The sequence below is a fragment of the Zosterops lateralis genome, assembly GCF_965231275.1.
Source record: "Zosterops lateralis genome assembly, chromosome: 15".
In the NCBI taxonomy this organism is placed as follows: domain Eukaryota; kingdom Metazoa; phylum Chordata; class Aves; order Passeriformes; family Zosteropidae; genus Zosterops; species Zosterops lateralis.
Genome location: NC_139775.1, coordinates 6,694,278 through 6,707,632, shown reverse-complemented (window position 1 = coordinate 6,707,632; position 13,355 = coordinate 6,694,278). Strand labels below are relative to the sequence as shown.

General features: G+C 63.2%; 2 protein-coding genes across 3 annotated transcripts; one reads left to right on the top strand and one right to left on the bottom strand.

Annotated features, from left to right (window-relative positions):
- Positions 1-80: 80 nt before the first annotated feature.
- Positions 81-4,525, bottom strand: MLST8 (MTOR associated protein, LST8 homolog). The gene is made up of 8 exons (XM_083872179.1): positions 4,283-4,525; positions 4,126-4,177; positions 3,893-4,055; positions 3,725-3,800; positions 1,796-1,948; positions 1,577-1,701; positions 1,013-1,176; positions 81-583 (listed from the first exon to the last, which is right to left on the bottom strand). Exons 1-8 carry the CDS (start codon positions 4,409-4,411, stop codon positions 465-467), a joined length of 981 nt encoding a protein of 326 aa, XP_083728305.1. The 5' UTR covers positions 4,412-4,525; the 3' UTR covers positions 81-464.
- Positions 4,526-6,392: 1,867 nt separating this feature from the next.
- Positions 6,393-12,187, top strand: LOC310915795 (hexosaminidase D-like). Of its 2 annotated transcripts, none has more exons than XM_083872934.1 (15): positions 6,393-6,579; positions 8,191-8,397; positions 8,600-8,705; positions 8,863-9,094; positions 9,217-9,326; positions 9,644-9,731; positions 9,812-9,976; positions 10,069-10,252; positions 10,450-10,521; positions 10,628-10,832; positions 10,924-11,006; positions 11,213-11,291; positions 11,457-11,558; positions 11,686-11,775; positions 11,886-12,187. In XM_083872934.1, the coding sequence occupies exons 3-15, from the start codon at positions 8,611-8,613 to the stop codon at positions 12,067-12,069; spliced, it is 1,689 nt and encodes a 562-aa protein (XP_083729060.1). In that variant the 5' UTR covers positions 6,393-6,579; positions 8,191-8,397; positions 8,600-8,610; the 3' UTR covers positions 12,070-12,187. The 2 variants fall into 2 exon arrangements, with proteins under 2 accessions (XP_083729060.1, XP_083729061.1); XM_083872935.1 differs by having other exon boundaries at positions 6,577-6,626.
- The last annotated feature ends 1,168 nt before the right edge of the window (positions 12,188-13,355 follow it).

Here is a 13,355-nt window from a genome sequence, read left to right as displayed (position 1 = left end):
TGGTTGGCTTTAGGAGAGCAGCTCTCCAAGTCACTCTGTGAAACACTCTGAATAAAGGGATTGCAAATCAAGACAAGAGCTGCTTCTCCTCTTTGCTCAGCCTCTCCCATCGCTTGCAAAGGCTGACTTTTATTTTTTTTTTTCCCACTTTGGGATACAAGAACATCCAAAGCTGTCAGCAGCCGATGGCCCAGGGATTCCTGCTGAACTGTACCTGTGTCCCTGCCATGGGATCTCTGTGTCTCCCTCTCCCATTCCATCCCTCAGAGGCCACACACGTTTCAGCAATGTCCTGCCTGGAGCTGAAGCCTGGTCTCACCCCAGGCAGCTGCAGCTGCTCCTGTGAGAGCCCCAACCTTCTCCATGTGGGAGGGGATGGGTACAGTGCATGTCCCAGGCTCTGGGGAGGCTCTGGCAAGGCAAGGGGAAACAAGCAGAGGTCCTGTCCTTGCCACACGTGCCTGTTATCCCAACACACTGTCGTTGAAGGCCAGGCAGACCACGGCTTTCTGGTGGCCACTGTATTCCCTCTTGATCTCTCCTGTCTCCACACACCACAGTCTGGCCAGGTTATCAGAGGAGGCTGCAACAGAGAGTGAAAAGAAGAGGGGGATATATATATATATATATTACCTTTTAAGATTATTTTTTACTATTACTATAAGAAATATTTTCCTCTTGCTTCATTCAGCCATCCTTAGGACTGGTGATGACCAGCAAGGCAGGGCAGCTCAGTGCATTTCTCTTTATGTGGGGTTTAATTCTTTTGGAGAGCAGTGAGTGTGGAAATTACCACAGGTGTGTTTAAGGGACTAACACCCTGTGAACTGTGGGATGAACAGCACAACTGAAGATCTCCTCTCCAATTCCAACAGCTGTCCCACTGTAGCAGCACAAAATGCTCCAGCCAGCAGAACTGGGTGTTCCCACCTCACACCCCCTGTGCCCCAGGCTCTGGCCATGTCCAGCCAGGGCTGCTGCAGGCCCTGGCACAGCCCAGGTGCTGCCTCACCTGTGACAATGTACTGGGAGTCCCCAGAGAAGGCACAGTCCCACATCCAGCCCCGGGATGTCTCGCCAGGGTTGTTGCTCTTAATGCTCAGCTCTGTCATCAGAGAGAAGTTTGAAGTCCTCCAGATCTTGCACGTCTGATCTGCAGAACAGGTGGCCAAGAGCCTGCAAGAAGGAGGCATGTGGGGGCAATCTCATCAGTCACTGTCCCCCTGTGGGCCTCTCGTTACCACAGACTTGGGCCAGGGCCAGTGATGGCCCGGAGACCTGACCCCACTGCAATCAGATCTCCTTACACCTGCACTGTCTGATTTAGGAGATTCCAGCTGAACAGACCCTGTGAAGGAGCTCACACTGCAGCAGTTGGATCCCAGCTCATGGCAGCAAACCGTGCTGAGCTCAGGGAGCACAAGTGGGACACCCCTGACAGCAACCCTGTGGTGCCACATCCCCTGCCCCAATCCTCCCTGGGGACCTGCAGTGTGGAGCCAGCAACAGCCACAGCTGGAGGCACAGCTGGCCCCTGCCTGCCCTGGTGAGGCAGGTGAGGTGATTCCACACTCACGTGGAATCAGGGCTGAACTTGCACTGCAGGGCATAGCGGTTGTGTGCTGGGATCTTTGTCTTGGGGATCAGCTGCGTCACCTCCTCACCGATGCCGCCCGTCAGGTTCCACACGTAGCAGTTTCCCTGCACAGATACAGCAGGATGTGTGTCCCAGGCTGGTGACACCCAGCCAAAGCGAGCCCAGGTCCCCAGCCCAGCACAGCCTGGAGGAGCTCACCGCGCTGTTCACGGCCGCCATGTAACTGGCGTCGGGGTCGATGTGCACCGAGTTCACCGACACCTCGGGCTCGGGGATCAGCTGCTCGTTGTGGTCAGTCTTCAGGTCCCAGATGTGGATGGCCCCGCTCTGGTCACCCACGATCAGCTCTGCCTGCAGGGACACATGGCCACAGCTCTCCAGACACTGCAGCAGCAGCAGCCTGCAGCTGGCACCCACATGGTGCCCATGCAGAACCACTGGAGCCCTGCTCTGGCTTTCTGCCTCCTTCTCCCCAGCTCAAGGCTGTTCCACACCCTGTTCCAGCCCAATCCTGAGGTCCATGACACTCTGCAAAAAGCTGTTTCCCTCCTCATAAAGGTTTGCTGATTTTCTAAACGCAAGAACAAACGGAGCTGTCGCAGTTCCAGGGCTGTGGCACAGCTGCAGCTCCAAGTGACATCCACAGGAGCCAAGTGGTTTTCAGCACATCTCAGAGGCAGCGTTAAGAGGCAGGTTGGCCACTGAACAACTAAAGCACTCAAGGGTGCAGATACCAGAAAAACTCAACCTGAAGTGGGTTTTTCTCTCTCTCTCCCCTTCTCAGGGGAAGGACAAGAGCCAAGGGCAGGAGTCCTGGCTCTGATCCCATGCTCAGAGCAGAAGACAATGCTGGCATGTCTCCACTCAAACCCAGCCTGTATCGACAGCCCTGCGCTGTCCATAATTTTAGCAGAATCCCTAGAGGAGATCAGGTCATCAGGCACAGCTAATCCTGTCCCTGGGAGCAGAGGCTGGCTCTGAGGAGACAAACACCACTCAATGCATTTATCTGACTGCACAAAAGTCTTTTCTGGGCTCCTCAACCCTCAGCCCCCTCTCAGCAGGTGTAAATGCTGAATCCAAAGTTTTCGTGGCTTTACTCAGGCCGTGAGTAATCTCTGGCTAATTGGATCAGCATCTCTGCAGAGGGAACTGCAGAGCCACAGAACTGTCCAAACAAATGCTGCCACCTTTGGTCTAATTAACCACCTTCTGCTCACAGACCAGCACTCTGCACCTCAGCAGCATCTGGGTCAGGGATTATTTCCCATCTAAGACCTATGTTCAGCAATATCCATTTAACACAACACACTCTCACAGCACTGACACTACAAGAGCATTGGGATAGTGTGGTCCAAATAACTGATCTCAAATTCAGTCTGAAATTCCTGATTTGCAAAATTATACCTTTGCCAAATGAAATGCAAGGGAACATTTCCATTACTCGGGACTTTACAGAGGTTTGCACGGCCCTGTCTGCAGGCAAAACCACAGCCCTGCAAGCCCAGCCAGGCCATTAGCAGTGATTGATCCCTATTGATTTCCTTGCTCCTTCTCCCTTCAGGCTCTTCAAGAGCCCCCACTCTCCCTCTGCTCAGCAACAGCTGCTGAACCCACTGCTGAACTTCAACCAAACCTGACCTGAAAGGAATCACAGCCAAAGGCCTCAGGATGCTTTTCCTTGGCAGTGTTGTCACCCTCAAGCTTCCCAGCTGCCCCCCGTGTTCCAGCCTTCCTCCCATCACATTCCCAGTGATGTTTGGGGGCAGAGCCTGCTCCAAGGGCGTTTCCTCCCATGGGATGAGGTCAGTGCAGCCCCTGTGCTGTCCCTTTGCAACAGCCAGCAGGCCATCAGCACACACACACGGTGTGAAGCCCCCAGGCCGTGTTCTGTTGTACCCCATCTTCTGCTGGGATACATCTCTGCAGCCTCTCAGGATTACCCAGAGGAGCCACAGGAACAGGATGCCCAGAGAAGCCCCTGGATGCCTGGAAGTGTCCAAAGCCAGGCTGGATGGGGCTTGGAGCAGCCTGGGATAGTGGAACATGGACAGCGGAATGGGATGAGGTTTAAGCTCCGTCTCACAGGGTCCTCTGAGCTGGGAAACCCCAGAGGAGGTTCCTCACCTGGTTGGGGTGCAGGCAGACACAGTTGATGGGAGCATTCACCTGGAAAATGCGCTGGCACTGGAGGTTCCGGGACCTGTGACAGGGCGAGGGAGGGGAGCTCAGGGCTGTGAGATCAGCCCCACGGCCCGGGGCTGCCGCCGGACGGGGGAACCCCCCGGTGCCCACCTGAGGTCCCAGATGCGGGCCATGCAGTCCTCCCCGCCCGTGTACATCCAGCGCCCGTCCTCGTGGAACCCCACCGAGGTGATGTTCTTGCTCACGCCGTCGTAGTTGATGACGGGGTTGGGGTTGTTGGAGTTGAGGTCGTACATGCGGATGTGCTGGTACCCTGCGAGCACCGGGCAGCGGGTGAGCACCGGCCCCGGGCCCGGCGCGCCCGGCGGGGCAGCAGCGCTCACCTGCGGCCGCGATCATGCTCCGGTCCGGCGTGATCTCCAGGGCGTTCACCTGCTGCGGGCGCCGTTAAGGTCGGTACGGAGCATCGGCCGGGCCCGACCCGGGGGCCGAACGCGGGGGCGGCCCCGAGCCGCCGGGGCGGCGGGGAAGGAAGGATACGGAGTCCTGGTGCTGCACCGTGCGGGTGCAGATGCCGCTGTGCGCCTGCCAGAACCGCACCGTGTGGTCGTAGCCGGCCGTGGCCAGGATCACCGGGTCGCTGCCCACCGTGCCCTGAGCCGCGTTCATGGTGCCGCCGCGCCCCGCCCGCGCTCGGGGGACTCCCTAAAGGCTGCGGGGTCTCTGTCACCCCGCGGGGTCTCGGTCCTGCCCGTGGGCCTGACTCACCCCGTGTCCCCCCGGTCCCAGCCCCGGTCCCAGCCCCGGTCCGTTCACAGTCCCCGGCTCTGCGCGTGCGCGCGGCGCCTCCTGCGGGCCGCGTCCGGCGGGAACGCGCATGCGCGGCAGCGGAGCGGAGGGACGGACCATGGCCGGGCCGGGGGGGGCGACAGGCGAGACCACAGAGAGGGGGGGGGAGCGCTCCCAGCGGTGCCGCCAGGGGGCGCAGTGCTGAAAACGGAACGGGCGACACGGGACTTGGGATATGGGACTTGGATGTGGGATATGGGATGTGGGATATGGGATGTGGGATGTGCGATGTGCGATGTGGGACATGAGATATGGGATATGGGATATGGGATATGGGATATGGGATATGGGATATGGGACTTGGGACTTGGGATATGGGATGTAGAATATGGGATATGAGATGTGGGATAATGGGATGTGGGATATGGGATGTGGGATATGGGATATGGAACGTGGGATATGGGATGTAGGATGTGAGATATGGGACATGGGGTATGGGACATGGGATATGGGATACGGGATATGGGATGTGGGATATGGTTTATGGAACATAGGATATGGGATATGGAGACATGGGATATAGGATGTGGAATATGGGATATGAGATGTGGGATATGGGACGTGGAACAAGAGACATGGAATGCGGGACATGAAACATGGGACATGGGACACAGTACATGGGACACACACCGGGCACACACCAGGCACAGAAAACGGGACACTGGACACGGGACACTGGACATGGGACACACACGGGACACAGGACGTGGGACACGGGACACACACCAGGCACCAGGCACAGAGCACACACCGAGCCCGAAGGGGCACTGGGAACCGACACCGGGCACGCACCGGGCACTGCCCGGGGCCCCCCCCCCGTGCTGGTGCCGCCCGGGTCAGGGCGTGCGGCGGCTCCGCTGTGCCGGTGCTCCCCGCCGTGCGCCTGTGGCATCCGGGCGCTGTGTACCGTGCCCGCTGTGCACGGCGGGCGGCGGGGCCCGGTGCATCATCCCTCCTCATTTGCTGCACCGGCGGGCACCGGGCCCTTTAAGAGCGGCGGCGGCGGCCGTGCCCGTGCCCGCGCCCGCTCCCGCTCCCGGCGGTGCCCGCGGCCGCCCCGCACCTGCCGGTAAGGGCCGGGGGATGCTCGGGGCCGGGGGATGCCCGGCGCTGCCGTGGGAACCGGCGCCGGGAGGACGCGGGGATGCTTGGGGGAATGCAGGGCTCCGGTGCCGCAGGGAAGCCCAGGGAGGATGCAGGGATGTTTGGGAGGATGCGGGGATGCTTGGGAGGATGCGGGGATGCTTGGGAGGATGCGGGGATGCTTGGGAGGATGCGGGGATGTTTGGGAGGATGCGGGGATGCCCGCGGAGGACCCAGGTGTGCCCGGGGCCGCCGGGGTGCCGAACAGAGCCTGGAGGGGACCGCGCAGCCAGGGAATGCCCAAGGGATGTCCTTGGCGTGGGGCGGTGTGGGGTGTGCCGGGTTTGCGGGGTGCGGGTGGCGCTCCGCGGCACAGAGGGTTGGGTGGGGGGTGGAAAGCGTCCCTCGTGCCCAGGGGCTGTCCGGGAGGGGACAGGATGGGACAGCGACCAGTTCTGCTCAGGGATGAGGGAACAGCCCCCTCCTGCTGCCAGGGGGCTGTAGCGGCCTCTCCACGCAGGAGTCCCCGGCTCTGGGGCTGCAGCCCCGTGGCCTGTGGCTAGAGGCAGCTCATCCTGGGGGGTGGCACAGGCTGGGCAGCACGGGATGGTCACGGTCAGGCTGGCCGTGGAACGCTCTGGAAGCACGTGGGCGTGCACACGTGTGTGTGAGTGTGCACTCGAAGCGGGCAAGGAGCAGCACCGCTCCCCCGGGGCCGCCCTGCCGGCCGTGCTGGGGCACCAGGCTCTGCCATGGAAACAGTGGGGAGCACCGGAGCAGAGCTCTGGGCAGCCGGCTGGCACCTGAACCCCTGGCTGCCGGTCCATGGAACGGCAGTGGCACCTGCCAACCCCGGGACACTCGGCTCCCTCCCCTCTCCACGCCCCTGCCGTCTCCAGGCTCAGGTTTGTGTTTGTTTGCTTCCATCCTCGTCTCCTCGGGGCTCTGGAAGGTAAGCGGGGAACTGGGCCGGGTGCAGGGGGTGGCAGCAAAACCCACGTGGAGGCAGGGACGGGGCTCGGGGAGCGGCCCCTCCTCGCCCCGCTGCCGGTGAAACGTCAGCCCGGCCGGTTGTGCGGAGCCGCGGGCTCCTCCGAGCCTCCCGGGGCCTGAGCAGCACAAGATGTGACGTTAATAAATACAGCGGGTGCTGGCGGCGAGGTGCGGGGTTAGAGGGGCGGCATCCATCAGACGAGCCTCCGCTGCCCGGGGCTGTTCCCGTGGCGGGGGGAGGCGGCCCCCGCTGCCCCCGGCGCCCTCGGGGCTCCCCCGCTGCCCCCGGCGCCCTCGGGGCTCCCCCGCTGCCCCCGGCGCCCTCGGGGCTCCCCCGCTCCGGCCGGCGCCCGTCCCGCCTCCCCTGCCCCGGGACCCCCAGCCCTGGGAACCTGCCCTATTTAAATAAGATAACGCGCATTAAAAACACCGAATCCTGGCGAGCTGACAGCGTCTGTCTAAATATTTATCCCTGTTCCGATCAGGCGCTGTGTTCCCATGACAGCGCCATTAGCACTTGGCATATTTATGGCCTTCCTGGGTGCCGGGTACCCCGCGCTGCGTGCCCAGGAGCCACTGACCCGCCCTCCTGTGTCCCCTCTGCGGCTCCCTATGCACCCAGTGGTGACCCCTGGGCTGGCAGCCGTCTCCAGCCTGGCACATCCCCGCTGCGTTGTGCTGGAGCTGCCAGGAATATCCCGGGCAGAGCAGAGCACGGCAGGGAGTGGGTACCACATTTGTCCCCCGCAGCGCAGGAGCTGCAGTGCCACGAGGTGCAGGGCAGGAGCACAGGGCACGGCCTGCTCCCCCAAAACCGGCTCCTGCTCCTCCTCCTGCCCCCGGGCACCGAGGGACTGATACCGGCGGGTACCGGGCACGGCACAGGGGATGGCGCAGGGATGCTCCAGCTCCCTCCTGCACGTCGCTGTCCTGCCCTGTGACCTTGCCTTGCTCTGGGGACAGCACGTCTTGCTGCCCGGGGTGGTCCCGGGCGCTGCAGCCCCTGCACCCCGGAGGAGCGTGTCGGGAGGGATTAGGATTAGGATTAGGATGTGTCTGGAAAAGGGCTCGCTCGCAGGCGCGGGGCGGCTCAGCGCGGCTCTCCCCGGTGCCACCGCTCTGGCAACACAAACAAAACCCTCGCGATCAGCTGAGCCGCTTGAGCACCCGCAGCTGCCAAAATCTGCTTTTCACTTCCCCAGTGTGCCGGTGCTGAATTTAACCCTGAGCTCGGGTGTGTTTGGGCGGCAGCAGCGCCGGTAGGGCCGAGGGGAGCTGCGCTGCCCTGCCCGAGCCCCACCGAACACCCCAGAACCGCAGAAGGAGCAGAAGGAAAGGGCAGAAGCGCTGCCTGCGTGTGGCTCCCAGGAGTATCCGCGCTGCCTCTCGCACGGCCCCTGCGGGTGCCGAGGGGGTCTGGGCTGTCACCCTCACCCCGCCAGGCCGTACCGGTGCCATCCCCGGAGCAGCCCAGCGCTGGCATGTGCCTGAGTGGCTCCCAATCCCCTCATTTCCACCTGCAGGGATGCGCTGTGCCCAGCCCGTGATGCCACCCCATCCAGCCGCCCTGTGACTCGGCCCCTGGCTCGGGGGGGACCCGGCAGCCGGTCGGGATCCCCGGCGGGGACCTGCTCTGCAGCCACCGCCCTGTTTGCCCCGGCACCGGCCTCACCCGTGCAGGCAGAGGGAGAGGCGGAGCCGGCCGCTGGCCCCACGCTGGGGCACACGAGGTAGGAGGGACAAGGGGCACTGCTGCCCGACGGGCACCGGGCTGGCCAGAGGGGTTGTCCCCATGTGGCCTTTCTCTGGGTCTTGTGCTGCCCTGGGCAGGGGAGCAGGGCACGGTACGTGGGGCTGGGTGGGCTCACCTGTGCTTGGGTCACTCCGGCCACTGCTGGCCATGGACTGCCGGACCCCCGTGTGTATCCCCAGAGGTGACAGAGATGGCCTTCCAGCGGAGCCACCGGCTGAACCTGCTACGTCTCGTCGTGCTGCTCCTCGTCGCCTTGGCTGGCATCAAGTTCCTCTTCCGTGACAGGTGAGGTGACAGCAGGACCCCAAGGGGGCTGGGTTCTGTGGCATCCCTTGGGCTGTACCTGTGTGGTGCCTGGTGGTAGGGGCAGCTGGTGTCCCCTAACCCCATGGACACCCCCATAACCCCATGGATACCCCCATCCCTGCTCCTTTCCCTGCAGCTTTACCCTGGAGCTTCACAAGCACGCCAGCAAGGACAGCGGGTTCTGGGGGGACACAGGTGACATTGTCCAGGACATCATCCCCCAGAGCCAGGTTTTGGAGGTCCCTGCAGCAAAGATTACGGCCCTGAAGCAAAAGCAGCAGGTCCCCAGGGACGTCAGTGCCACCGAGATGAGGCTGATCCACCTGGACCTCAAGGGAGCTGCGCCCAGAGTCTCTTACCTGGAGCAGGTGAGGATGCCCAGGGACAGGGAGGAGGGGCCAAGGAGAGGATGTGCTGACGGGGCTCAGCCCCCTGGTGACACCTGGTCTGTGCCATCCACACTGCTGAGCCCACCCTGCCCACACTGCAGGTGTTCCCACTCCTGTCCCAGCTGGGAGCCAACGGCGTCCTCATCGAGTACGAGGACATGTTCCCCTTCAAGGGGGAGCTGGAAATCCTCAGGTCCCCCTATGCTTACAGGTGAGCAGGGCTCATGCAGGGCTGTGTGCCCAGCTGGCTATGGTGCCTGCAGCCCCTGCAGGTCCTGGTGTGGCAGGGGCTGGGTGTGACCCACCTGGCGCCGTGCCCGTGATAACCACGGTCAGAGTGCCGGGCTGTGCTGCTGGGCAGAGCAGCTTCCTGCCCTGAGAGGTCAATAATTGTGCCCCTCAGTAAAGTGCACACATGTGTGGGGCAACCGGGGCCGTGTGGGCAGGGTGCCAGAGGAGGGGGAGGAAGGGGAAGTGCCCCACACTCTGCCCTGGCATCCCCCACTGAGCCTGTCCCTGCCCTCCCAGCGAGGAGGACATTGAGCGGATCCAGCAGCTGGCGGAGCAACACAAGCTGGAGGTGGTTCCCCTGGTGCAGACCTTTGGCCATGTGGAGGTAGAGGCTCCCAGTCCTGCTCCCCATCCCAAATCACAGGGGTTCCCCCTGGACAGCCCCCTGATGGTTCCTCCCCGCAGTTCATCCTCAAGCACGAGAAGTACCAGCACCTGCGGGAGGTCGAGCGCTTCCCCAACAGCTTCAACCCCCACATCCCCGACACCTTGGCCCTGCTCAAGAGCATCCTGTCACAAGTGGTCGAGAAGCACCGGCGCTCCACCTGGATCCACATCGGTGCAGACGAGGTGGGCAGGGGCTGTGCAGAGACCCCACCCCTCGCCCCAGGCACTGTGGGTGCTCCCGGGGCTGCTGAGCATCTCCCTTCCCCCAAGTCCAGGTTTTCCATCTCGGGGAGGGGATGGACTCCAAGAACTGGATGAGCCACAACAAGGGCGACGTGGGGACCATGTACCTGAAGCACATCAAGGAGGTTCTGGGCTTCCTCACGGCGCAGTACTGGGGGCTGCAGGTGCTCATGTGGGACGACATGCTGAGGAAGATCAGCGTGGGAGCCCTGCGGGGTGAGGGGACAGGGACAGCAGTGGTGGCACCTGCGCCAGGCTCCTCAGTAGCACCCAGTGTGTGTCCACCCTGGCAGGCATTGCCCCCAGTGCCAGCAGGAGTCCATGCCTTGCCCTGTGGGTCTTGGGGAAGCATGGGGGGCCCAAGGCTCCCTCCTGCTGCTGGCACCAATGTCCCCTCTCTGCTGTCCCTGCAGAGTCCAGGATAGCGAAGCACGTCTCACCCGTGGTGTGGTTCTATGCACCCGACTTTGAGGCTGAGCAGATTGGTAAGGGGATGTGCCAGGCTCCTGGGGGTGGTGGGGGGATCCCCCCTAAGCCCCTGCAGCCTGCTGGGGATGGTGGCACTGGTGTCTCACGCCTGTCCCCCTGCAGTGCCGTTCCTCAGCAAGTACGTGGAGAGCGGCTTCGAGGCCGTTTGGTTCGCCAGCGCCTTCAAGGGCACCACGGGGCCAGCACAGGCCTGGACCCCGCTGAGCTACCACCTGAAAAACCACCTGAGCTGGCTGAAGGTGATGCAGACCGTGCCACGGCTGGCCCCGCTGCGCCTTCAGGGCGTGGTGCTCACGGGCTGGCAGAGGTAAGGGGTGCCGGGACCCTTCCCTGCCCTCCTGGTGCCCTCAGAGCTGTGCTGGCACAGTGCAGAGGTGGTGGCTGTCCCTGTCCCTCAGGTACGACCACTACTCGGTGCTCTGTGAGCTGCTGCCTGTCAGCATCCCCTCGCTGGCCATCTGCCTGCAGACCCTGGTGAATGGTGAGCCCCCAGCCCTGCCGGCATGGCTGGGCCCACCCCCACCTCCCACTGCCTGCCAGACCCCGTCCTGCTGGGCAGGGTGCTGGGGGGAGGTGGGAGGCAGAGAAGGAAGAGCTTCAGCTTCTGTTTTGGAGGTGTGGCGAAGCCAGGGTGAGCCTGATAGGGAGATGTCCCAAGCTCTTCTGTCCCTTTCCTCACCCTCCCAGGGGGCTTCACAGAAGAGGCAAAGAGGAAGGTCCTGGATGTGCTGGGCTTGGAGAGTGTGCAGCTGGAGCAGAGCACCTGGTGTGTGGCACAGGGTCGGGGCAGTTGCATCAGAAGGGCTGCGCTGGAGGGAAGCAGGGGCTTGGTCACCCAAATGCCCTGGTCCCAGACCTGCCAGGGTGCTGGGATTCACCCAGCCCAGTGCTCCCCACATGCTGAGGCCTCACCTTCCCCTCCTTTCCCCAGCGAGGGCAGGGGAGCGTTCCCTGGTGTGGAGATCTACCACATGGTGGAGCAGGTTAATGGCCACCTGAAGGAGAGCATCCTTAAGGCACTGGAGGAGGAGAGGTAACAGGCTGGGGAGCAGCAGGATTGGTCCCTCTGGCCGTGTTTTCCCATGGGAGGAGACCAGCCTGATGCGCAGCTCCCCATCCCCGGTGGCCCCTGTGTCCCCAAGTCACTTGTGCCTCTCCAGTGCCATCAAGGGCTGGTTCAGCCCCTACCACCGGAAGCGCCAGTTTGGGAACCCCCGCAACATGGAGAGCTTTGGCAGCAAGGTGCTCAAGTACGTGCTGCTGAGGGCTGGGGAGAGTCAGCGTGGGGCTGGGAGGGGTCCCTGCCCGGCCCTGGGGTCCCTCACAGGAGCCAGCTGGACCCCTGCTCTCCCCCCTCCAGGCTCCATGAAGACTGGGAGAGCTTTGTCCGTGACCTGCGTGCCCAGCTGGAGAGGATCTACTTCCCTGACACGGTGGAGGAGTGGATGGAGGAGAACGTCAACCCCTACCTGGACCAGCTGCGGGACCTGGTGCGGGACTACCGGGCCATCATCCGCCTCAATGGCCGGCCCAAGGCCACGTAGGGGCTGCAGCCCCCCAGCTCCCCCCTGGCTGGGCTTTGGGGGCCACTATCCTGTGTCTGTTTGCTGGTGACAGCGCTGCCGCTGCTGTTTGCACTGTACAGAGCCCCCGCACCCCTCCCTCCACAATAAAGTATTTTCATAGATACTGCTGCTTGCTGAGAGGGCTCTGTCCCCCCGTGCAGGGAGAGGCTGGTGTGGAGGGCTGGGGTCTATCCTGTGACAGCTCCTGGGCCTCTGCTAGGGCTCTGATGGAACTGGAGGGGTTGGCAGCCACAGGGAAGAGTGTGACAGAGCTGATGGGGACACACCCTTGTGCCCCGTGCTGGCCTCGAGGGTGGCCGTGCCCTCCCTGGATGGGATCCAGCTTGTGGCTGCGGCGTGCTGCATACCCCAGGCGAGGGACATGAGCAGGAACAGAGGGACGTGCAGGGGCCCTGCCGGGCTCCCACCAGCACTCACTCCCCAACCCTGTCTGCTCTGAGTCTCTGTGAATCCCTGGTCGCTGGGAGGGGTGTGAGCACAGTGATGGCTTCTTCAGCCTCCAAACTCTGCTTTCATCTCTCCCTTCTCTGTTATTCCAGCGCCCAGGCTCTGTGTGCTCCCAGACACCCCCTGCCTCCCGAGCCCAGGCAGAGGCTCTGCTGTGCTCCTTTCCCATCGGAAAGGCAGCTGTGCCGGGGGGATGCGTGGGGATCTCGGCGTGGGATGAGCCCTCCTGCTGCTGCTGCTGTCTCCAGTTCCCACAGTCAGGTTTCCCACGCGCCTGTTGCCCACAGTGCCCATCCTAAACCCCCCTGAGCCCCAGGCTCTGCCCGTTCCGGGCGCTGCTTTCGCTCGGCTTGTGCAGGGCAGGAACGGGGACATTTCACTGCACATTCTTCTGCTCTGGAAAGACCAACCCGACTTGGCAAGAGCCCGAGGGAGCCGCAGGAACGCCAGGCTGGAGCTCCTCCCGCAAAGGCCGGCTCGGGCGGGGAGGAGGGACAGCGCTGTGCCCCCCACCGGCCCCACGGCGTGGCCCGTGTCGTGCTCCGGTCACAGAGGCCCCGGTGCCCGGCGAGGCCGCGGGGGCAGGAGCTGCCCCGTGCCGGGTCTGCGCTGGGTGACCGGGTGTGGGGGCCCGGCAGGAGGGAGCCGTGGGGCACAAAGGGACCTTTGTTGAGGCGCCTCGTTCGTTATCAGGTGGTGGCAGATGTGGAGGAAGCCCCCGAGCCGTGCGGAGCCCGGCCGCGGCTCAGGGCCCGTGCAGCGCCCGGCTGCGGGATTAGAGGGCAGATTAGACGGCG

Excerpts from the sequence above, each read along its gene's own strand:
- LOC310915795 (XM_083872934.1), top strand. The coding sequence starts at position 8,611 with ATGGCCTTCCAGCGGAGCCACCGGCTGAACCTGCTACGTCTCGTCGTG. Across the intron at positions 11,292-11,456 it reads CAGCTGGAGCAGAGCACCTG|CGAGGGCAGGGGAGCGTTCC; the intron begins GTGTGTGGCACA and ends TCCTTTCCCCAG. Across the intron at positions 11,559-11,685 it reads AAGGCACTGGAGGAGGAGAG|TGCCATCAAGGGCTGGTTCA; the intron begins GTAACAGGCTGG and ends GTGCCTCTCCAG.
- MLST8 (XM_083872179.1), bottom strand. The coding sequence starts at position 4,411 with ATGAACGCGGCTCAGGGCACGGTGGGCAGCGACCCGGTGATCCTGGCC. Across the intron at positions 4,056-4,125 it reads GAGCATGATCGCGGCCGCAG|GGTACCAGCACATCCGCATG; the intron begins GTGAGCGCTGCT and ends CGGTGCTCGCAG. Across the intron at positions 3,801-3,892 it reads GCCCGCATCTGGGACCTCAG|GTCCCGGAACCTCCAGTGCC; the intron begins GTGGGCACCGGG and ends GCCCTGTCACAG.